Source organism: Pipistrellus hanaki (genome assembly GCF_964339955.1).
Source record: "Pipistrellus hanaki genome assembly, chromosome: 3".
NCBI classification, from domain to species: domain Eukaryota; kingdom Metazoa; phylum Chordata; class Mammalia; order Chiroptera; family Vespertilionidae; genus Pipistrellus; species Pipistrellus hanaki.
Window position 1 is genome coordinate 1161328 of NC_140505.1, and position 24948 is coordinate 1186275.

The following is a 24948-nucleotide window of genomic DNA, read 5'->3' on the forward strand; positions in this document are numbered from 1 at the left end:
TTTTATTTATTTAATAGAGGCCCAGTGCACGAATTTGTGCATGGGTGAGTTCTCCTGGCCTGGCTGGCGATCAGGATTGTCTCACCTTGTCCCAATCGGGGCCGATGAGGGCCGACCATCCAGGAGGAGGGACCGTGGGAGGTTGGCTGTGGGAGCACACTGACCACCAGGGGCAGTTCCTGTGTTGAGCGTCTGCCCCCTGATGGTCAGTGCACATCATAGCGAATGGTTGACTGGTCATTCAGTTGACCAGTCATAAAGGTCTCTTAGGCTTTTATATATATAATTTTTTTTTTAAATACCTCTATTGATTTCAGAGAGGGGGAGAGAGAGAGAGAGAGAGAGAGAGAGAGAGAGAGAGAGAGGAACATCCATGATGAGAGAGAATCACTGATAGGCTTCCCTCCTGCCCACCCCCTACTGGGGATCAAGCCTGCAACCTGGGCATGTGCCCTGACGGGAAATCAAACCATGACCTCCTGGTTCATAGGTCGACGCTAAACCACTGAGCCACACCAGCCCGGCTGTAATGCCCTTTTAGGCAGTGTGTGCTGATGAGGATGCAAAGTGTGACAGGCTGAGGCAGCCCGAGTGGCGACCACACTGCTGGCTGTAGTTCACTTGCCTCACCTGTGTAAGAGCCTCCACACAGCGTGATTGCTGCTTGAAGTCATTTGTACGTTTGCAGCGTCCCCTCCCCTCCCTGGACCTGCTCAGAGACGGCATTAGCATGCCTGGGAGTTAGCATGGCTGGGAGTTAGCATGGCTGGGAGTTAGCTGCAGGAAACAGCTGATCGATGATTCTCTCCTCATTGATGTTTCTCTCCCTCTCCCTCTGCCTTCCTCTCTGAAATCAATAAAAATATATTGTTAAAAATGCTACGTAGGGCATTGCAGTCCAGGTAGAAGTTCTCTTGATGGTGATCCCGGGGAAGAGAAGGCTCTGCGGGGTGGGTGCGGCCGCCCTGACCGCCCGCTGCCCCCTCCCCGTGTCCGCAGTGCCCTGCAGCGGCAGCTTCACGCAGCGCAGGGGCACGGTCCTGTCCCCCGGCTTCCCGGAGCCCTATGGCAACAACCTCAACTGCGTCTGGAGGATCCTGGTGGCCGAGGGCTCGGGCATCCAGGTGGGTCCTCCCCAGCGCCTCCTCTTGCCCCGTGTGCTGGTGTGTCAGACCCGTGGGCCACAGCTGGCGTCTCCCTTCCTGCCTCTCTCCAGAGGCTCTGTGGTCACGTCTCTGTGTCTGAAATTAAAACAGTAGATTCTCGCCGCACTGACATTGTAGGAAAGAACCGAGAAGCAAACCCCACAGAGTATCCATTTGTGAAACCCCTGCCTTGAACACGTCGGGACACATGGTCCTCGCTACGTGGGCGGCCACTTCAGTAGCAGCCACGGCCCACGGCCCACGGCCCATGGCCCACGGCTGGCCCTGGGGAAGTGCCGGCCCTTCCCGCGGCTTGTTCTCGGCTCCGCCTTCCTCTTCGTCCACATTTAGTTTCATGAAAGCCTCGTGGGCGTGGGCGGGTTTTTACACGGAAGACACAGGCTAACCCCACGCTGCCTGTGGCAGATCCAGGTCATCAGCTTCGCCACCGAGCAGAACTGGGACTCCCTGGAGATCTACGACGGCAGGGACACCACGGCGCCCAGGCTGGGCAGCTTCTCAGGTGAGACGCGGTCTGGTCTCTGGGGGTCGGGTGGTCACACCAGCAGCCAAACGGCCGGCACAGCTGCTGGCCTCACCCTCCAGGATGCCCGTGCTGGACGTGAGGGCATGGCCACAGCAGCAGGTCCTGCCGGGCAGGCTCACTGCAGGCTAGGGGCTGAGACTTGGGATCCCAAGTGGCTGAGCTCCCTCCCTGTGGTGGTGAGGGTCTGGCTCAGGGAGGGACGGACGGTGGGCTGCGCTGTTGGGGTTGGGGAGACTTGTGGGAGCTGGGACACAGTGAATCGACGGAGGAGTACACAGTCACCCCCACAGCACTGACCCCCCCAGCCCTGGCCCTGCAGGAGCCCGTGCTGCTCGGAACCCTGCCCCCGGGCTCTGGCAGGAAAGAACCCGGAGGAAGGACCCGGAGGGCGCTGCCCCCAGGAGAGGCAGGACCACGCTGAGGGCAGCGAGAAGCTGAGCCCAGGAGGGGTGTCCTCCTAGGGATTCAGGGAGCAGCTGGCTGCTGCCGGCGGGGGGCGGGTGCTGATGTCCTGGGGAAGGAGACGGGGCGGCCAGGAGGGCGGGCTGCCCGAGGAGATGGGACCCCCTCAGCAGGTGCGCCGCCAGGCCCGGCGCTCAGGCCACCCAGCGCAGGCAGGTGGCGCTCCGTCCGATGTGCCCGGTCTGTCATCAGCTGTGGGTCTTTCCGCAAACGTCACCCCCAAATCCACACACATTGCGGGGTGAGGGGCAGCCAGCGCCACACGTGGGACAGAGGCAGGTGGAATGGGTCTGGGGCCTCTCTCCTTTCTTTGTTGTTGTGACTCCTCACCTGCGGGTATTTTCTCGTTGATTTTTTTGAGAAAATGGGAAGAGAGAGGGAAACACAGAGAGAAACATGGATGTGAGAAAGACACATTGATTGGTTGCCTACTGCACGGCCCCAACCAGAGCTTGGGATCAAGCCTGCAACCCAGGTACATGCCCTTGACCGGAATCGAACCCAGGACCCTTCCATCCGTGGGTGACGCTCTAACCATTGAACCAGACCAGCCAGGGCTGTGTCTCTTTCTTGTGTTGATGTGGAATGGGGTCCTGAGCTGGGCCACGTGGGGTTCAGCCAGTCCTCCCGGGCTCTCCTCTCTCCCCTTCTCTGAGATGCACTGAGGCCCAGACTGTGCCCCCCACGCTGGCTGCCCGGCCAGCAAGGTGCCCGGATGGAGCCTGGGGTGGGAAGGGATTCCTCGGAAAGACCCCTGGCCTCTTGAGAAACAGGCCAGGCCACCCCACTTTGCAGGCAGGGAAACGTTACGTAACTGAGCCTGTGTTTTCCCCTTCGCACGTGTTTGTCTGAAACCCGCCCTCTCTCCCAGGGCACTGCCCGGCCCCGGGACACTCACCTCACTACACGAGGTCTCTGCTGTGTCCCAGGAAAAACAGAGGGCATATTGTTAGAGGGGAGTCATGTGAGAGTCCCGTGCCCATGAAATGTGAGAGTGTGTGTTCCTTCTTAGAAATGTATGTTTTTATGGATGTCAGAGAGGAGGGAGAGAGAGAGAAAGAGATGCATCCATGATGAGAGAGAATCATGGATCGGCTGCCTCCTGCACGCCCCCACTGGGGATTGCGCCCACAGCCCGGGCCTGTGTCCTGACCGGGAATTGAACCCTGACCTGCTGGTTCGTTACTCGATGCTCAACCACGGAGGCACACCGGCCGGGCCAGCACGTGTGTGCTGAGCCTGAGATGCAGATGGAGGGGCTGAGGAGGGCGGAGAACAGGTGTGACTGTCCGGGCCTCCGGGAAAGGGCGGGCTCGATGTGGGAAGATGGAAGCCGAGGCTCCGTGTGGACCTGGGGGTCAGAGCCTGGGCTGTACGTGCAAACAGAGCTCCCCGCACCCGGCCGGCGTGGCTGGGGGTGAGCACGGAGCGCGAACCAGGAGGTCAGGGTTCATTCCCCGTCAGGGCACAGGCCCGGGCTGCGGGCTCCATCCCCAGTAGGGGGCATGCAAGAGGCAGCAATCCTCTTTCATCATTGATGCTTCTCTCTCTATCTCTCTCTCTCATTCTCCCTTCCTCTCTGTCATCCATAAAAACATGTTTTTAAAACCCACAACCCCAGCCCCCCACGTGTTTACCTCCGGGAACGGGCTGCGTGTGTGATGCTCAGGGCCTGCCCGCCTTCCTTCCAGGAACCACGGTGCCCGCCCTGCTCAACAGCTCATCCAACCAGCTCTACCTGCACTTCCAGTCCGACATCAGCGTGGCCGCCGCCGGCTTCCACCTGGAGTACAAAAGTAAGGCCTGCTCCTGCCCTGACACCTGCCCCCACCCCGGCACCTGCCCCCGCCCCAGCGCCTGCCCCTGCCTGCACACCCATCCCCACCCAGCACCTGCCCCACCCCCACACCCGTCCCTGCCCCATCACCTGCCCCCTCCCTGGACACCTGCCCCCACCCAGGCACCTGCCCCCACCCCAGCACCTGCCCCTGCCTGCACACCCATCCCCACCCCAGCACCTGCCCTCGCCCCAGCACCTGCCCCCACCCCCACCCCCATCCCTGCCCCATCACCTGCCCCCTCCCTGGACACCTGCTCCCGCCCGGGCACCTGTTCCTGCCCCCGCCCCGGCTCCTCCCTCACCCAGCACCTGCCCCCGCCCCAGCTCCTGCCCCGTTGCCCAGCTGGGGAATGCCCTTCAGGGGAAAAGAGCCCGCCCTTACTCTGCAGTGGAGGACTCTCCTCCATCTGTGCTCCCAGGGAGTGACGTGGAGCTGTGCCGACTTTCTCTAAGAACTAGATGTGACAAAAGACAAACGATCGGGGTCGTGGTGGGAGTGCGGGACGATCAGGTGAACCAGCGGCTCCGTTTCTGGCTGTGGGCGCTAACAGGCACGGACAGTAACCTCTGCGGCAGCGCCGTCCTCTGCCATAGCGCTGCTCCTGTGCGCCCAGGAGAGAGCTCAGTTTCGCAGCAGCCACGGCCACACGCTGCCGCTCCCGGCTCCGCGGCTGTGAGGGGTCCAGAGCCGCCCTCCGCGCCTGCACCGGGCATTTTTCATTTTAATTGGGAGGACGGATCGCGGAGGAGCCGCTAACCTTTTAAAAATGGATGTGCAGCTGAGTTAATAGTCCGCTAAGCAGATGACAAAGGTCAGCGTCACCAATCTCAGGGTGGGGGTGACCAGGCACCCCGGGAAGAGCGAGCGCGGGAGCGTTTCCGAAGGGCGAGGTTTACTCTGGGACACGCGACCCCTCTGAACCTGCCTAACGTGCACATCCGTCTCCCTGGCGAGCAGCGGGAGCAGGCGGCGGTCCGGGACCCAGATAAACAGCGTGCGGGACGCAATGGCACGTGTGTCTCCCACAGGCCAGGCCCAGCGGGCGATGCGTCTTCTGCCGCAGACGCCCCCCGCGCCCGGAGTGCTGTCACTCCCTGGAACCCCCCTGCGTGTGCTCGGCATGTGTGTGCAGGTTTCTTCCCGTGTGTGAGAGAGGACTGCCAGTTCACACTGCCGCCGTGGGTGTTATCTGTGGAGAATGTGTCTGAGAAATCTGCCGCTTGGGTGCATCCTGCGCCTGTGTGCGTGGGGAAGCATAAGCCTTATTTATGGCGGAGTTAATACACCCAGTAAGACCTTCACAAGCGTCAGAAGCCAGGAGTCCTCTCCTCTTTGCCTCTCAAGGTTGTTATCTCGTTTTCTGGCGTGTCCGTCGCTTCGGACGGGCAGGGGTGTTAGCGGAATAATAACCCACAACCAGCGCCGAGTGCACTGCCCGTGGGCTTGCTGCTCACCTCACCATCATCTCCGTTCCCTGAGTTCCCAGCCAATGTGCTTCCTTAGAATAGAGACAGAGATTTCTCACAGATATGGCCCTTGTTCAAGGATCTGAGGCCTTAGTGGATTGCTTAATGTATTTACTTATTTTTTTAATTTGACCAAACGTAACGCCATGTTTCTGTTTGGTGGTGGTGGTGGTGGTGGTGGTGGTGGTTGTCTTGGTGGGTCCTTGCAGCTGCTGTCGCCATTCTGCTAGCTCCTGCCCTTCCTTGTCTCTGGATCTCCAGGCAGGCCTCTCTCTGCTGTAGATCTCTCAGCCAGGTTAGCGTGCGTGTTCTGTAAAGTGAACCTGGGACTAGGTCAGCACAGCCCTGGGAGCGGATGGTGGAGGAAGCTGCCGAGAGAGCATCCTGTAAGGACGGGGAAAGCCTCTCTTTTTCCTAGCCTCGGCCTTCCTCGGTTTATGAGAAGCACCTGGCAATCAAACATTGCGATGTGGTCTCAACAAACACCCCTCCGTTCATCCTGAGGGATAAGATAGCTACTCTCAAGGCTACAATCTTGCCACGCCTCCTCCCCGCTGTTTCCACATCTCAGGGATAATTCCCTCCAGGAGCCTCTAGTTAGCAAGTCCCCATCCTCATCCCCTTCAAACAGGGGAATTGTTGAATTATTCATCCTTTTTGCTCTGAGCGTGTTTCGCAGGCTTGGGGTGAAATACTGATAAGATACTTCCGAGGACGTGTGCAGGACTGTCTCCTTAAAAAAAAAAAAAAATCAACACTTCAGCCCTAACTCCTCCTCCCTCCCTTGTCACTTAGCAACAGCCAAGGCTCCAGCAGGGAAGCTGCCCTGTTGCCTTAAGTTGATTAGCCACGTGTGGCCCTTTCCCTCCGTGGGAAGTAAAATGAACTTCCTCTCTGTGTCTCCTCTTTCCATTGTGAATTCTTCCACAGCCCATGTCGGCAGCCAAACCCCAACACATCCGCTATTGGTAATCTGTTGACATAGTTCTGCATCTTCCTTGAAATGTGTATGGCCAACCAGCAAGTTTCTAAACTCAGACTTTTCACTAAACAGAGCCGTGAAATAGTAATAAAACCACCAACAAGCAGGAGCTCTGTGCCAGGTCTAAGCGTGTCAGGGCGGTTTGCGTCTGTCCTGTTCTGGAGGTGTTCTCAGCTTTCAGAGGAGACGGAGCAGAACGTGGCGTGTGCTCTGTGGCCCAGGTCTTGGTCACCCTCCTGATAAGTGCCGGAGAGATGGACACAGATGTACCTCTTCGTGAGGTGTCCACGCATGATCAGGGGTGTGTGGCCCCCAGCTGTCCTATGGCACCGACGAGGACAAGTCCCCCGACGCTGGATGGTATGTGGCAAGTCCAGGAGCCTGTGGGTCTGACCAGACCCCACCCACCCATGCACGAATTCATGCACCAGGCCTCTAAAATATAGGGGTGTGTGTGTGTGTACTCTAAAATATGTGTGTGTGTGTGTGTGTGTGTGTGTGTATACACAGAGAGAGAGAGAGAGAGAGAGAGAGAGAGAGAAAGGGGCCAGATTATTATGTGTTCAGAGATCATAATAATCTGGCCACTCAGTGTATATTGACACATTATATTAATTAAGAATATACTGCTGCCCTAGCTGGTTTGGCTCAATGGACAGAGCAATGGCCTGTGGACTGAAAGATCCCAGGTTCCATTCCAGTCAAGGGCATATGCCTGGATTGCGAGCTTGATTCCCAGTGGGGGGCATGCAGGAGGCAGCCAATCAATGATGCTCTCTCATCATTGATGTTTCTTTCTCTCCCTTCCTCTCCGAAATCAATAAAAATATGTTTAAAATAAGAAAGAATATACTGCTTTTCTCCCGGCCGGTGTGGCTCAGTTGGTTGCGCATCATCCTATTCACCAAAAGGTGATGGGTGTGATTCCCGGCCGGGGCACAGACCCAGGGTGTGGGTTGAAACCTCTGTCGGGTGCTTCTAGGAGGCAACCGGAAACAGGTCGCTGTTTCCCCCTCACATCGACATCTTCCTCTCTCTCTCCCTCCATCTCTCTCCCTCTCTCTCCAATCAGTTTTAAAAAGGACATGCTGCTGCGGTGTATGTGAGGCATCACCTACGCCATGTGTGTAGCACTGACAAGCGTTCGCTGATCCCAGTGGGATTTGGTGAAAGAGCCGCTAATGAGATTAAACATATGGGTTCTGTTGGACTCCTTCCATTTTTCCTAATTCTGTTCTTTGGATTTTTCCCTCTTTTCCTGCCAGCTTTGGTTTAATTGAGTCTTATTATTGCTCCAATCTATCTCCGGAATGGGCTCCTTGGATAAAACTATTTAAAACTTTAATGGTCTCTCTAGAATTTAAAATATGCGTCATCAATACAGCCCAGCTTACCTCCAAACGATACTCTGTCACTCTGTGAATATTATAAGAACCTAAAAGGCACATGCGTTCCATTCCTTTTTTCTTCCTTTATGGAATTCTTACTTTACCTTTTCTTTTTACTTGTTATAAAGCCCACAACATGTTTTAACTATCTTTGCTGTGCATAGTCAATATTCTTTAGAGTAATCACACTGGGGAAAGACATTTCTAGTTGCCTTTATTGTAATGTCTGTACAGCTTTTGATTTCTTTGGGGAGACCGGTTTCTGTTTGAATTTTTCTGTCTGGAGAACTTCCTGGGACATGTCTCATGGGTCAGGTCCCCAGACCTGAGCTCTTCCACCGCTGGGTTTTTCTGAAGTCGCCAGGTAACCTACGATTCTGAGGGTGTGGCTGGGCACAGGGGCCTGACGGAAGGGTCTGGTTTGCGCATGTCAGCAAGGCCTCCCCACAGGATTCTCATCGCAGTTTCCGAGGATGAGCGGCCTTTCTTAGGCGCTTGTCCCTGCTCTGCCTTCCTTCAGGCTTTCTTTTATCTTGTACTCTCAGCAGGTGGACTAGGAGGTGTCTAGGTGTGCGTATGTGCTGTGTGTGTGAGTGTGTGCGTGAGTGAGTGTGTGCGTGAGTGAGTGTGTGAGTGAGTGAGTGTGTGAGTGAGCGTGTGAGTGTGTGTGAGTGTATGTGTAAGTGATTGAGTGTGTGAGTGTGTGTGTGAGTAAGTGTGTGTGAGTGTGAGTGTGTGTGTATGTGAGTGAGTGTGTGTGAGCTTGTGAGTGTGTGAGTGTGAGTGTGAGTGTGTGTGTGTGTGTGAGTGTGTGAGTGTGTATGTGTGAGTGTGTGAGTGTGTATGTGTGAGTGTGTAAGGGTGAGAGTGTATATATGTGCTGTGTGTGAGTGTGTGTGTGAGTGTGTGTGAGTATGTGTGTGAGTGTGTGAGTGTGAGTGTGTGTGTGTGAGTGTGTGTGTGTGTGTGTGTGTGTGAGTGTATGTATGAATGTGAGTGTGTGTATGAGTGTGAGTGAGTGAGTGAGTGAGAGTGTGTGCACACACGGTATTCACCAGCTGAGGGCATGCTGCATCCTCAGGTCTGTGGTCGGTAGGTCTCACTCCTGAGGGACGGCTCTGGCCATCGCCACCCACACGTTTGCTCAGCCCTGTCTCTCCCCATGCTTCTGGGACCCCCGCCTCTCCCCGTGGCCCCTAGGCCATCTGAGTGCTTCCAGCCTCGCGCGCCCAGTGCTGCCTCCTCCCCATCTCTCCAGCCCCCGGGTGTGTGATGGCTGCTAACCTTCCTTCAGCGTCACCGCACCGTTCCTCCGCTGTGTCCGCTCCGCTGACGAGCTCATAAAGGCCCTGCGGCCCGGAGGCTCTGTCTTATAGTCATTGTCTCTGCCCGTCCCCTCCAGCCTGCTGCCTCTTCTTCCAGATCCTTCCACACGTTCTCAGTGACTGTACATCATTGCTTAGTATCTCCACAAGAGTGTGTGCGGGTCTGTTTCCGCTGCCTGATCGCCAAGCTGAGGTTGGCTTCTTGCATTTACGTCCATTGCACAACCTTTTATTAAAGCTGGACGCTGTGAGCCCGGCCAGCTGGCTCAGGGGCTGAGCGTTGACCTATGAACCAGGAGGTCACAGTTTGAGTCCTAGTCAGGGCACAAGCCCAGGTTGTGGGTTTGGTTCCCAGTGTGGGGTGTGCAGGAGGCAGCCAATCCATGATTTTCTCTCTCTCTCTCTCTCTCTCTCTCTCTCTCTCTCTCTCTCTCTCTCTCTCTCCCTTCCTCTCTGACATCAATACACATATATAATGCATATATTTTTAAATGAGCTGGTCACGGAGTGAAGCTGCAGAGACTGCTGGTAATGTTGGTGCCGGAGTATGGCACCCACTTCTGTTGTGCCCATCCAGCCTCTCTGGAGTGGGTTTGAGTCCTGTCATTGCTATGGTTACTCTCCTGCATCCCAGGTGGCAGGTCCCTTGAGGGGGAGGGGTGAAGCTAACACTGCCATGTGCTTCCTGGGAGGGCTTTTTCTCAGCGTCCGTCACCCCTCAACGCCTTCCAGAGGAGGTGGTCTCCCCGAACCCTGCCAGCCGGGCTCAGCGAGGCCAGCGGCCCTGCGCTGCTCTCCCTGCTCCGCCCGCCTGAGAGCCTGCCCTCCCTCGGTGGGCACGGTGCTCTCAGACCCGCCCCTCCCAGGCCCTCCGTCCCGCCTGGGGTTGAATTCGGGCGGCCCAGCACCCCAGCGGGGAGGCTGCAGCCATGCATGGCAAAGGGCCCGTGGCCTCCCTCCAGCTCCGGCGGAGACGGTCTTTTCCGTCCGCTCTTCTCCGCCGTCCCCTTTGTGCTGGGACACTGCGGCCTCTCCCAGCGGCTAAGGTTTCATCTCCCACAAGTGACGGACCCCATGGCGCACATGCCGGTCCATGCCCGTCTGCCCAGAGACGGGTGCACACGGCTCTCAGCCACGGCCGCCCGGCTTCCCCGAGTCCCTGGAGGGGCCGTGGGCGAAGGACGGCTCCCGGCCGGAGCTCCTGGGCGCTGGGGCTGGGCAGGCGGCGGAGACTTGGTGCTGGCCTTTCCCCGGAGCCTGACCGTCGGCCCCTTTCTCCCTGTCCTGTCGGCAGCAGTTAGCGTGTCCGTCTCTCCGAAGGGGATGATGTCACCTGGTACCTCATCCTCACCTCTTCGGTGAGTCCCAAAAGTGGTGATTTTGTAGTTTAGATTTTTCTCTTTTTTTTATTTTTTTATTGATTAAGATATTTTATATGTGTCCTTATTCCCCCGTTCCCCGCCCCCCCCCCCACTCTCATGCCCTCACCCCCTGGTGTCCATGACCAGTGGTTAGGCTTATATGCATGCATAAATCCTTTGGTTGATCTCTCCCCCTTTGCCTGCGCCCTCTCCTACACCCTCTCTGAGGTTTGAGCATCTGATTGATGCGTCTCTGTCTCTGGATCTGTTTTTGTTCATCAGTGTATGTTGTTCCTTATATTTTACAAATGAGTGAGATTACATGATGTTTATCTTTCTCCGCCTGGCGTATTTCACTCAGCATAATGCTCTCCAGGCCCATCCATGCTGCTGTTGGTGGGAATGCCGACTAGTGCAGCCACTGTGGGGAACAGTATGGAGTTTCCTCAAAAAACTAGAAATGGAAATCCCATTTGACCCAGTGACCCCACTTCTAGGAATACATCCCAAGAAACCAGAAATACCAATCAGAAAGGATATATGCACCCCTGTGTCCACAGCAGCACAATTCACCAGAGCTAAGATTTGGATTTTTCTCATTGTTAGCATGGATGCGATTTTACATAATTTTACATAATTCTGTTCCCAAATCAAAGTGGAAATCCTTTTATGGCTTTGTTGTTTTTTTTTAAATATGTTTTTGTTGATTGTAGAGAGAAGGGGATGGGGGTGGGGGGAGAAAAACAGATTTGAGAGGTAAGTACCAATGAGCTGCCTCCTGCACGCCCTCTCCTGGGGTTCAGCCTAGAACCTGGTCATGTGCCCGGACCCGAACTGACCCAGCAGCCACTGCGGCTGGGCTTTCAGGGCTTGCTGTGGCCGCACTTCAAGGACAGGCTTACGGTCACCGGGATCACTTGGATGGTTCACACTCGCCATGGAGAAGGTCTCTCCGATGCGAGAATGAATGAAATGGCCTCTCCATCCATCTCTATCTGTCATCCACTTGGCTAGTTCACGCATTAGTTGAACATAGTGATCCACAGTCCCATAGCGGAACAGAACTAAGAGATATTTACTAATGCATTACAGACCTAAATGTAACATTCGGTTATATTACAGACACTTCATGGGAAAATACGCCCCTCCGACTCATTCTCACTCCTCACTTAGAGACTGCTGGTAGAGAGACGGTTCTGATTTTTCCAGGTGGCAGTACTTGCTTAGGAATCACACTTTTCCTTACTAAAACCTTCTTTATTGAGTGAGACCACCGTCGGGATTGAGCAGATGCACATTTCTGTCTTACTAAGTTGGGAGTTTTGTCTAGGTGGGCGTGGACCATACATGTCCTATCTAATGCGTTATTATTTGCCTATATATATATATATATATATATATAATATTTTGCTATGGTACTTGATTCAGACTGATTTTTCAGATATTAATTTATCTAGAGGAGACTGTGATACTGCTGTACAGGTACAACAAGTTCAAAAGTCCAGCGCAGACGCCCTCATACATGCAGCGTGTCTCTGTGTGCTGCCGCGTCCTGCCAGGGTCGAAACCTTCAGGAAGTGACTGTGTTCCTGGTGGTCAGGCACCTGGGGATTCCGGGTCCGGGGTTTGAGAGCAACCTTTCAAAGACCCGTCGCTTCACAGCACTTGCTGTCGCCTCCTTTATGACACAGAGCATGCGTAACCTGTGCTCTGGGAGAACTAGATGCCTTCCTTGGAAACTGGGCCTACGCTGAGACAATGTCCTCTTCTAGACTTTTCTACCCAAAAACTGTGCTACACGCCCCCTGTGGGAAGTCTAAGGCGATGTTGCCACAAATGCTGTGTATCTCCGTGTCCTCGGCCTCTAATCTACACGGACTACACAGTGATGCCAGGATGGGACGGACGGGACAGGACGGGGGGAGCAGGATGGGACGGAAGGCAGCTCAGTCTGCATGTCTAACACCAAGGCCTGAGGGAGCCGCCCTGGCACTCCTCCGATTAAAATATGCTTTGTTTGTTCTTTTTATTATAATTCCTGCAGATACAGATATACATGCAAGTTCCTTTTATCACAGAATGATTTGGATTTACACATAAATTTCAAGGAAGGAGAAAATGAAAATAAATTAATATACAATAAATGCATTTAAATCAGCATGTCGTAAACAGAGTAAAGAAGTAAAAAACCATTGTTTGTGAAGCAAGGGGGGTTTAGTAACAGAAATTAATGTTGAATTAGTGTCACCGTTATTTTCTCTTGTTTTAAACATCTTTTTCTGTGCTTTCTGCACATGCGGGTTATCCTCTGGCCTCAGTCTGGCCCGGGGTGACCTTGAGGTATCCCCAGGATGATGCGTTGTCACCATTAGCTAGCTCTCCCCCGCCCCATACCGCAATAGGACTTTTACGTATGTTTTATCGGAGCCAAATAAAAAATGAAGTGATGTACGGTAGTTGATTTTGCTAATTTGTGTTATAAGGGAAAAAGGCAAAATTAAATGTAGCTGTGATCTGTATTCTAACGTTAAAGACGGAGACCAGTGAAACAAGTTAGAGGCCTAAGTGGCTGTATTTTCTCATATTTAGCAGTTTTACAGTCCATGAAAAGCCCCAAATGTGCTCGAAATAAAAAAATTTAAAAAAATGCCTTGCCCTCACTGGTTTGGCTCGGTGGATAGAGCATCGGCCTGTGGACTGAAGGGTCCCAGGTTTGATTCCGGCCAAGGGCACATGCCTGGGTTGCGGGCTCGGTCCCCAGTGTGGGGCGTGTAGGAGGCAACCAACCCATCATTCTCTCTCTTTCCCTCTTCCTTCCTCTCTGACATCAGTAATTTTTTTAATTGGCACCTAATGCCTCCGTGCTCCCTGCTCGTTAACGTGTCCGTTGAGGGGGAGTCCAGTGTTGGCGTGGGAGAGGGCCTCGCAGACAGACGCTGGGCTCTGGGGCCTGGATTCCCGGCTCGGCCCGGCCCTGCAGCCCTCCTGACTCGGTCCCCGCACCCTCTCTGTCACAGTGGGAGTGAAGGCACCTCGCTCCCCTCGTTCCATCTTCCCAGGTTTGGGGAAACTGAGGCGCAGGCTGGGTCTCAGACTGGATGGCCAGGGACGGTGTCCTGTGCAGACTGGACCCAGCAGCTCCGCCAGGGCGTCCCCCAGGCTCCCCACGAGGCGCTGAGGGGCTGGGAAGTGGAGATCAGCCCCGCCTCCCCCACAGCAGGCGGGCCTGCAGGCTGGAGCTGGGCCCTGGCCGGCGCCTGGGCCTCCTGAGCCCTTCCTCCATGTCAGAGGCCGAGGGGGGCGCCGAGGCTCCGGGGTGGGGAGAACGCGGGGAGGGGAGCAGTGCCTGGGCCTCCCCGGGGATGAGCGTGCGCTGCGTCCCTGTCTGGTCTGGAGTCTGCAGGCGCGGCCTGTCCAGCCGCAGGGCCTGCTGACAGGGAAGACGTGCTGGGTGACGGGAGAGCCGCACTTTCCCGTCTCCGGGTCTCAGCCATTCCAGTGCGTTCGTCTCTGACACCGCGTCGCCGCTGTCCTGTTTGATCACATGTGTCAAACACAAGGCCCGCGGGCCAAATCCAGCCCGCCAGGCCTTGCAATGTGGCCCGTACCGCGCTGTCATCACTGAACTCCGCTGTCAGTTTATGAAATTGTCAGTTTATGACTGTTCAGTAAACCATTCGGCCCGCGATTTAGGCTGGATTTTAGATTTTGGCCCCTTCTCTGATTGAGTTCGACACCCCTATGTTTGATGGTAGGACGGGTTTCCACAGGTCAGTGTTAACGGCATCAGCACTGATTACCGGCCTCAGGCTGAGCTCCGCGTTCTATGGCACACTGACACCTGTTAGCGCCTCACCCAGAGGCATCTCGCTGGGCACGCTCCTGGTGAGCGTTGGGAGGAGACGCCGCCCGCTCCTCAGCATCCCGTCCACCCTCCGGCCAATCTCTTCACCGGGAGGGCAGGACAAGTACTCCCTGTCTCTTTACCGGGAGGGCGGGGACGGGGACAGGGACGCTGTTTCTCACGTTAGTTTTCCGGAAGCGCCGGGTTGCGGATCCACGTTTAACACTTTTCACGCAGACCGCTGAGTGTGTTTGAAAACCGGTAAACCAGACGTGCCGTGGGGTCAGCGTCTCACGGACCAGCCTTCTCTCAGGCCGTCCGGGTTGTGTGCGTGCGGCTGGAGGCGTGTGGGTGGAAGTGCAGTAACACGCTGTACGTAAAGGAATCAGGAATGAAATCAGTCAGTGTTTGAAATGAAGCCCACCCCATTGAAAGGGAACGAACGGACACGCAGAGCGAGCGCACGGCTGGCTCAGGGCCTCGGCGTCCTCGGGGGCCGCGTTCCCTGCAGGGGTGCGGGGTGCGGGGGGCCCTCCCCGTCCTCGGGGCCGCGTTCCTGCAGGGGTGGGGGGAGCAGCGAGGGGGGTGGGGGGCCCGGACGAGGCCGACGGGAGAAGGGTGTTGTGTCCCATCTCCCGTGTCTGTTTCCACAGCCGTGGGGCTCGCCGCCTGCCAGGAGCCACCCCTGCCCAGCAACGGGCTCAAGATCGGCGACCGGTACATGGTGAACGACGTGCTGGCCTTTCAGTGTGAGCCCGGGTACACGCTGCAGGTGGGTGTGCACGCCGTGGGGGGGGCGGGGGGGGGGTTTACACGCTGCGGGAGGGTGTACACACCGCGGGGGAGTACACACCGTGGGGGGGGTACAGGCTGCAGGTGGGTGTGCACTCTGCAGGGGGGTGGGGGGTACACACTGCAGGGAGGGGTACACGCTGCAGGTGGGTGTGCACGCCTCAGGGGGGAGGGGTTACACACTGCAGGTGGGTGTGCATGCCTCAGGGGGGAGGGGTTACACACTGCAGGTGGGTGTGCACGCCTCGGGGGGGAGGGGATACACACTGCAGGTGGGTGTGCATGCCTCAGGGGGGAGGGGATACACACTGCAGGTGGGTGTGCACGCCTCGGGGGGGAGGGGTTACACACTGCAGGTGGGTGTGCACGCCTCGGGGGGGAGGGGATACACACTGCAGGTGGGTGTGCACGCTGCGGGGGGTGTCAGGGGGTCACCTCAGGGTCCTCACCTGCTCACAAAGGTGGTAGCCCAGGCTCCCGCCTTTCCAAACCCCAGTGCTGACCTTTCACCTTCAGTGGGAACTCCGTATCCCTGGTCACACTCAGCCTCGGAGCCTGAGCTGTGACTGGGGCTGGAATAAACGGACACAGCCCTGTGCCCGGGAGAGGGCCCACCGGACCTCACTGTGACGGGGCGTGGCGTGTGTGAAACGAGGAGAAATAGCCAGCGGTTCTATTTTGAGTCAGAAAGGGGATTCCTGAGTGACAGCGCTGTGGGTACACTTCAAACTTCTGGAAAGGTCATCGCCCAGGTCATGACCCCAGAGGCGGCCGGCAGCCAGGACGGCGGGCCCAGCACCGGCCTCCCGCCCGGCCCATGGCCTCCCGCCGGGCCCGCGGCCTCACCGCGCTCTCTCCGCAGGGCCGCTCGCACATCTCCTGCATGCCCGGCCCCGTGCGCCGCTGGAACCACCCGCCGCCGCTCTGCCTCGGTAGGACGCCCGTCTGCGGCCTGTGGCCTGTCCAGACCCCCGGGCGGCGCCCTGAGCTGCTCCCTTCCACCCTCCTGGTCCCCACAGGGCACGGGCCTGTCCCTTCCACACACACACCCTCCGCGGGCTGCGCCCTGAGCTGCTCCCTTCCACCCTCCTAGTCCCCACAGGGCACGGGCTGGTCCTCTCCCCCCCCTGCTCACACCCTCCACCTTAGGATCTGCCATGAGAGGGAAGATCAGGAATAAGAGCCCGTCCTTTTTTTAAATATTTTTATGGATCTCAGAGAGGAAGGGAGAGGGAGAGAGAGAGAAACATGGGTCAGCTGCCTCCTGCACACCTCCTACTGGGGATCCGGCCTGCAACCAGGCCTGTGCCCTGACCGCGAATCGCACCGTGACCTCCTGGTTCGTAGGTCATGCTCTGCTACTGAGCCACGCCGGCCGGGCGGACCTATCCTTCTAAAAATGTCTGTTATGTTTGTCCTTTTTTTTTTTGCATTAGTTTGGATTTTTCCACATGACCCTTAGCGCCGGCCCCCAGGGGCCTGGACGTGACAGGATGGATGGGATGGATGGGATGGAATTGGATGGGATGGATGGGATGGGGTGGATGGGATGGATGGGATGGGATGGGATGGGGTGGGATGGGATGGGGTGGATGGGATGGATGGGATGGGGTGGGATGGGGTGGATGGGATGGGGTGGGATGGGGTGGGATGGGATGGAATTGGATGGGATGGATGGGATGGATGGGATGGGATGGAATTGGATGGGATGGATGGGATGGATGGGATGGGATGGGATGGGATGGAATTGGATGGGATGGAATTGGATGGGATGGATGGGATGGATGGGATGGGATGGAATTGGATGGGATGGATGGGATGGATGGGATGGGATGGGGTGGGATGGGGTGGGATGGGATGGATGGGATGGATGGGATGGGATGGGGTGGGATGGGGTGGGATGGATGGGGTGGATGGGATGGGGTGGGATGGGGTGGGATGGGATGGAATTGGATGGGATGGGGTGGGATGGGGTGGATGGGATGGGGTGGGATGGGGTGGGATGGGATGGATGGGATGGATGGGATGGATGGGGTGGATGGGATGGGATGGATGGGATGGGGTGGGATGGGGTGGGATGGGATGGATGGGGTGGATGGGATGGGATGGGATGGGGTGGATGGGATGGATGGGATGGATGGGATGGGATGGGGTGGGATGGATGGGATGGATGGGATGGATGGGATGGGATGGGGTGGGATGGATGGGGTGGGATGGGGTGGGATGGGATGGGGTGGGATGGGGTGGGATGGATGGGGTGGGATGGGATGGATGGGATGGATGGGATGGATGGGATGGGATGGGGTGGGATGGATGGGGTGGGATGGGATGGGATGGGATGGATGGGGTGGGATGGGATGGATGGGATGGGATGGATGGGATGGGGTGGGGTGGGATGGATGGGGTGGGATGGGATGGATGGGATGGATGGGATGGATGGGATGGGATGGATGGGATGGGGTGGGATGGGATGGGGTGGGATGGGATGGGGTGGGATGGGATGGGATGGGATGGATGGGGTGGGATGGGATGGATGGGATGGGATGGATGGGATGGATGGGATGGGATGGGGTGGGATGGGATGGGATGGGATGGGGTGGATGGGATGGGATGGGATGGGATGGATGGGATGGGGTGGGATGGGATGGGTGGGATGGATGGGGTGGGATGGGGTGGGATGGATGGGGTGGGATGGGATGGATGGATGGATGGGATGGATGGGATGGGATGGATGGGATGGGGTGGGATGGGATGGGGTGGGATGGATGGGGTGGGATGGGGTGGGATGGATGGGGTGGGATGGGATGGATGGGATGGATGGGATGGATGGGATGGGATGGGGTGGGATGGGATGGGATGGGATGGGATGGATGGGATGGGATGGGGTGGGATGGGATGGGATGGGATGGGATGGGATGGGATGAGATGGGATGGGACGGGGTGGGATGGGATGGATGGGATGGGATGGGATGGGATGGGATGGGGTGGATGGGGTGGGATGGGGTGGGATGAGATGGGATGGGATGGGATGGGTGGTGGGATGGATGGGATGGATGGGATGGGATGGATGGAATGGATGGGATGGGATGGGGTGGGATGGATGGGGTGGGATGGGATGGGACGGGGTGGGATGGGATGGGATGGATGGGATGGATGGGATGGGGTGGGATGGGATGGATGGGGTGGGATGGGATGGATGGGATGGGATGGATGGGATGGATGGGATGGGATGGATGGGGTGGGATGGGATGGGATGGGGTGGGATGAGATGGGATGGGACGGGGTGGGATGAGGATGGATGGGATGGATGGGATGGGATGGGGTGGGATGGGGTGGGATGGATGGGATGGATGGGATGGATGGATGGATGGTGGGATGGGATGATGGGTGGGATGGATGGGGGGGATGGGATGGGATGGATGGGGTGGGATGGGATGGATGGGATGGGATGGATGGGATGGATGGGATGGGATGGATGGGGTGGGATGGGATGGGATGGGGTGGGATGAGATGGGATGGGACGGGGGTGGGATGGGATGGATGGGATGGATGGGATGGGATGGATGGGGTGGGATGGGATGGGATGGATGGGGTGGGATGGGATGGGATGGGATGGGGTGGGATGGGATGGATGGGATGGATGGATGGGTGGGATAGGGTGGGATGGGATGGATGGATGGGGTGGGATGGGATGGGATGGATGGATGGGATGGATGGATGGGTGGATGGGGTGGATAGGGTGGGATGAAGATGGGATGGATGGGTGGGATGGATGGGGTGGGATGGGATAGGATGGGATGGGATGGATGGGATGGATGGGATGGATGGGATGGATGGGTGGATGGGATGGGATGGATGGATGGATGGATGGGAGGATGGATGGATGGGATGGATGAAATGGGATGGGATGGGATGGGATGGGGTGGATGGGATGGATGGGATGGATGGGATGGGATGGATGGATGGGATGGGATGGGATGGATGGGATGGGATGGGATGGATGGGGTGGGATGGATGGGTGTGGGATGGATGGGATGGGTGATGGGGTGGATGGGATGGGATGGATGGGGGGATGGATGGGATGGGATGGGATGGGTGGGTGGGATGGGATGGGATGGGATGGGTGGAGGGGGGATGGGTATGGGATGGAATGGATGGATGGGATGGGATGGGTGGATGGGATGGGATGGGATGGATGGGATGGATGGGTGGGATGGGATGGGATGGGTGGGATGAGATGGGATGGATGGGGTGGATGGATGGGATGGATGGGGTGGGATGGGAATGGATGGGATGGATGGATGGATGGGGTGGGATGGGGTGGGATGGGATGGTGGGGATGGATGGATGGGATGGGATGGGATGGATGGGATGGGATGGGATGGGATGAGATGGGATGGGATGGGATGGGATGGGATGAGATGGGATGGATGGATGGGATGGGGTGGGATGGGATGGATGGGATGGGATGGGGTGGGATGGGATGGGATGGGATGGGACGGGGTGGGATGGGATGGGATGGGAAGGTCTCTCGTGGCTGCCATGAGCTCGGCTGGGGTCAGGACGAGGACCTCACCCAGAGCTGACACTGAATACGAGCTCTGGAAGTCTGGGCTTCGGAGTCCTGAGGAGGACGACTCACGTGACCCTCTGGCCCCCTGCAGCCATGTGCGGAGGGACACTGAGCAGCCTGGCCGGCGTGATCCTGAGCCCCGGCTTCCCCGGCGCCTACCCCAGCAACCTGCACTGCAGCTGGCGGATCGCGCTGCCCGTGGGCCACGGTGAGTGACCGGGGGGGGGGGGGGGGCCTCCCCGGGGGGGGCTCCCCGGGCCACGGTGAGTGAGTGGGGCTCACCGGGCCACGGTGAGTGAGCGGGGGCTCTCGCACCCACCTTCCCCTCCTGGCTGAGCAGCAGCGGCTGAACCAGAGCTGTTGGACTCTGTGGGCGTGAGGGCGTGCGGGGACGGATTACAGGAAGCTGGACCAGCGGCACAGAGAGGGAGAGGGGCTGGGGGCAGGAGAGGGAGAGGGCCTGGGGGCAGGAGAGGGAGAGAGGCTGGGGACAGAGAAGGGGCTTTGGGGCTCTCCCCAGGCAGAGCCAGCCCGCGGGGCAGTGAGAGGTAGACACAGGCGTGCAGGTGCCACACCCCCAGTCAATGCCAGCCTCTGCGTCACCTCCCCCCCACCTTGTCCACCAGGGCTCCGCAGCGGTCAGTGTGCGGGTGTGCGGGGCACGTCTTAGTTTGTTTTACAAATTAATTATTTTCATTAAGGATATTTTTATTAACTTCAGAGAGAGGAAGGGAGAAGGAGAGAGAGAGAAACATCAGTGATGAGAGAAACATTGATCGGCTGCCTCCTGCACGCCCCCTACCTGGGATCAAGCCCGCAACCGGGCCCGTGCCCTGACCGGAAATCCAGCCATGACCTCCTGGTTCACAGATCCACAACGCTCAACCACTGAGCCACGCCGGCTGGGCTAAAATTTTTATATTGTCTTGATTTCTGTTTATAGAGGTGGCTTTTCATAACATTCAGCTTTGAATGTTCAGGGTAGTCATCTATAATAATAAAAGCGGAATATGCTAATTAGACTGGACATCCTTCCAGAGGACCTTCCGGACACATCAGGGCTGCGAGGGAAGCCTGGGCCCTGGGTGCCAGAGGGAAGCTGGTGCGGGCAGTGTGTGGGGGGGAGGGGAGGAGGGGCAGTGAGGACACAGACACCGTCGTCCAGTGGATGTTCCCGATTCCACAGCCCCACATTCTGCCGCTGCCGGGCACACCACTTACCAGCTGCCCCTGATCTCCCGCCCAGATCCCCGTGACCTCGGTGCCCGGACTGCCTCCCGTCTCCCGGCCAGGCTGGCAGATTGGGTTGTGAGTGACAGGGACCAGTGGATGGTTTCTCCCGGACACTGTGACTTGCTTTGCAGGCAAATCCCAAGTGAAAAAGCGGTTCCTGACCCAGCAAACCTCTGGCTGGGCCTTGGCAGAGCCCCCTGGAAGCCTGGGTTTGGGGCCCTGGGTTTGGGCTGTATTGATTCCGTCCTGGGTGGAGCTGGATGAGCTGGCAGTGAGTCCCACTGTGTGCCCAGCATCAGCCTTGGAATGGCCGCTGGACAGAGCCCCTCACGCCCAGGGCCAGTGGGCACTCTAAGGACCAGGCCCATGTGGCCCCGTGGCACAGGCTGGCCGTGGCCTGTTTCAGAGAGTGACTCGAGGGCTTGGATTGCCCAGAGAAAGGTCCCCAATTTGAGGGGCGGCGGGGATGGAACTGCCATCTATTTTAATCCGAAACAAGCAAGTGGCCTCCTCCACGGTGCCCTCTGCCCCCGAGGGACGGCGTTCGGGGCGCGAACAGAGTGGCAGTGGCTCCTGACGAACTTGGCCCGTAACCGCCGCTGACGGTGACGGTCACGTGTCCCCACAGGTGCGCACATCCGCTTCCTCAACTTCTCCACGGAGGCCAACCACGACTTCCTGGAGGTCCAGAACGGGCCGCACCCCACCAGCCCCCTGCTCGGCCAGTTCAGCGGCCCCGACCTGCCGGCCCCGCTGCTCAGCACCACGCACGAGACCCTGGTCCGCTTCTCCAGCGACCACTCCCAGAGCCGGCCCGGCTTCCGGCTGGCCTACCGAGGTGAGCCCGCCGCCGCCGTGGTCAGAGCCTGTGCCGCTGGACTCCGGGGGGGCTCTGCTGGCCACTGCGGGGTCACTGCCGTCCTTGTCCCATCAGGAGGGACACAGACCCCGAGGACACAGTCCACACCGTCCTCATGCCCACCCGCTGCCCTCTCTCCCCGTGGCCACCGCCACCCTCCTCCAGGCCACGTGGCTTCTCGGTCACATGTCCGCCTCACCACGTGGAGGCCGGGTCCCCCCGGACGGCGGTGTGGGGCCCCCCTCCAGGCTGAAGGCAGGGCCCCTGTTCCAATTAAGCCAGAGGAGGTGCGGTGAGCGAGCTGTATTCTCTCCTGAATGATCAAAGCGTGCGATCGCCAGGAAAGGTTTGGATCGCCCATCCTAGCATTTTTGACGTGTGAAAAGTTCAACATTTTCATTCCCTAGCAAATCACTCAGCTGGCCTTTTCCTGACTATTGTTAAGTTGGATGAAGTTGAAAATGTCAAAAGAAGAGCCTGTTTCTCTTAACGTGGCTAAATCACTTGTGTTCTCAAAGGCAGAGCTACGCTATTCCATTGCTGCGGGAACTTTTAGACCATGTTCCTGAGTTGTTCCTGTAGATTAGGGGTGTCGAACTCAATCAGAGAAGGGGCCAAAATCTAAAATCCAGCCTAAATCGCGGGCCGAATGGTTTACTGAACAGTCTTAAACTGACAATGTCATAAACTGACAGCGGAGTGCAGTGATGACAGCGCGGTGCGGGCCACATTGCAAGGCCTGGCGGGCTGGATTTGGCCCGCGGGCCTTGTGTTTGACACATGTACTGTAGATGGTAAGTGTAGATTTCCAGACCGGGGCCCACGCACCCTTTGTAAGCGGAGCGCCCAGGGACTAGCTCAGAGGGAGGCGTGTGAATCCCGCAGACAGCCTGTCACTCTCGGCGTGTCTGCGGCACCTCTCCCTCCCGCTGTCATATATTGATGGCCCCATGAAGGTCAAAGACGTCCTGGCGGAGGTGGCTGTCTCGGAGTTAAATGACTCCTTCCTTCCGAGACTGAGAAATGAAGCTCGAGAGCCACGCTCCATAAAACCGCGTGCCCGTGCCTCCTCTGACGCCAGACTGGAGAGCAGGTGACAGATGACATGTGGAGATGGGTGTCAGCTGATGAGACCAGTGTCAGGGAGCATCATGGCCCTCAGCCGGATGGCGGTGTGGCCTGGGGGTTACACCTGTCATTTAGACACGGGGTCACATCAAGCACTGGTCACCGGAACACGGACGCAGATACTGCGGGAGCTGACCGGGGGCAGTGACAGGCTCCCCTGGTCCGAGAGAGGGAACCCAGGAGGGATGAAGTTCTGAAGCTGGCTGACACTCGTGGCATCGGAGTGGCCTCACTGGTGCTTACATTTCTTCATACTGCTTTTGAAATTGAGAACGTTAGGGGATCGCTTTACTGCTTTGGTTTCTGTCATTTGACATTGAGAGAAATTGGATATTTGTCTCCTCCTCCCTCCCTCTCCCCGTGTCTTCCTTTTTCTTTGTTGGGCCATAAAGCATCGGTATTCAACGGGGAACACTTAGGGAGCGGAAGTGCGCAGGCCTCAGGAGATGGGAAGGCTTTGGGTCAGAGTCCCGCTCTTCCGTTTTTCTCCTGCCGTCTGTCCGAAGAGCCTTTAAAAACAAAACACAGCCCTGCCAGCTGCTCAGTGGTCAGAGCATCGGCCCGTGGACTAACGGGTTTAGGGTTCAATTCCCAGTCAAGAGCACATACCTCAGTTGGGGGTTCATCCTCACCCAGACAGGGCTCATGCATGCCGTAGGCGACCGATCAATGTTTCTCTTTCTCTCTCCTCCCTCCCTCCTACTCTCTGTAGAAATCAATGGAAATAATATCCTTGGGTGAGGATAAAAATAAAAAAAAAAACATTGTCAAATGTAGTTTGTGTATGGGTTATATTCTCTAATGCACACGGTAAGTATAAAATGCAAATTGTTATAATTCTACTACTACTGATAGCTATTGTTTTACTTCACATGGCAACTGGCAAGTTGGAAAATGTATTTTTTAAGAAAATATCTAAAAGTTTATCTCCAGAAGCTAGACGTAACCATTCTCCTCCTCTGCTTTCCAGACTAACACACGTGGTATTGATGAGCTGACTCTGTGTGTTAACCTGTGACTGACTCACATGGTATTGATGATCTGACTCTGTGTTTAGGCCTGTGACTCACATGGTATTGATGAGCTGACTCTGTGTGTTAACCTGTGACTGACTCACATGGTATTGATGAGCTGACTCTGTGTTTAGGCCTGTGACTGACTCACATGGTATTGATGAGCTAACTGTGTTTAGGCCTGTGACTGACTCACATGGTATTGATGAGCTGACTCTGTGTTTAAGCCTGTGACTGACTCACATGGTATTGATGAGATGCTCTGTGTATAGGCCTGTGACTGACTCACATGGTATTGATGAGCTAACTGTGTTTAAGCCTGTGACTGACTCACATGGTATTGATGAGCTGACTCTGTGTTTAAGCATGTGACTGACTCACATGGTATTGATGAGCTGACTCTGTGTTTAAGCCTGTGACTGACTCACATGGTATTGACGAGCTGACTCTGTGTTTAGGCCTGTGACTGTCTCACATGGTATTGACAAGCTGACTCTGTGTTAACCTGTGACTGACTCACATGGTATTGACGAGCTGACTCTGTGTTAACCTGTGACTGACTCACATGGTATTGACGAGCTGACTCTGTGTTAACCTGTGACTGACTCACATGGTATTGATGAGCTGACTCTGTGTGTTTCAGCCTATGAGCTGCAGAACTGCCCGGACCCGCCCCCCTTCCCCAACGGGTACCTGGTCGGCTCCGACTACAGTGTGGGCCAGTCCATCTCCTTCCAGTGTTACCCCGGGTACATCCTCATCGGCCACCCGGTCCTCACCTGCCAGCACGGCACGGACAGAAGCTGGAACCACCCTTTCCCCAGGTGTGACGGTAGGTCAGCCGTGTCTCCGGGAGCCACGGAGCTCTTCCTGGGAGGAGGGCCCTTAAGCATTCCAGGAGCGCATGCGCGAATGCGATAATTTGTCCAAGAAACGTTTACTGGGATCTATTATGCCAACTCACTCTACTTAGGATTCAGGGACACGTC

The 24948-nt window shown here is 57.0% G+C and overlaps 1 protein-coding gene across 35 annotated transcripts in view; it reads left to right on the forward strand.

The window, feature by feature from the left end:
- Positions 1-24948, forward strand: part of CSMD1 (CUB and Sushi multiple domains 1) — a 574681-nt gene that overhangs the window by 499454 nt on the left and 50279 nt on the right. For 34 of the 35 annotated variants that reach the window (XR_014794550.1, XR_014794551.1, XR_014794558.1 and 31 more), the window contains 8 exons: positions 1000-1124; positions 1572-1668; positions 3846-3950; positions 15015-15133; positions 16016-16085; positions 19818-19934; positions 21588-21797; positions 24603-24791. Coding sequence is in view for 3 of the 35 variants with exons in the window: in XM_084878313.1 (XP_084734439.1) it covers positions 1000-1124; positions 1572-1668; positions 3846-3950; positions 15015-15133; positions 16016-16085; positions 19818-19934; positions 21588-21797; positions 24603-24791 (1032 nt within the window). In the remaining 32 variants the exon portion in view is untranslated. The remainder of the gene's footprint in view (positions 1-999; positions 1125-1571; positions 1669-3845; positions 3951-15014; positions 15134-16015; positions 16086-19817; positions 19935-21587; positions 21798-24602; positions 24792-24948) is intronic. The other variant, XR_014794578.1, reaches the window with a different exon arrangement.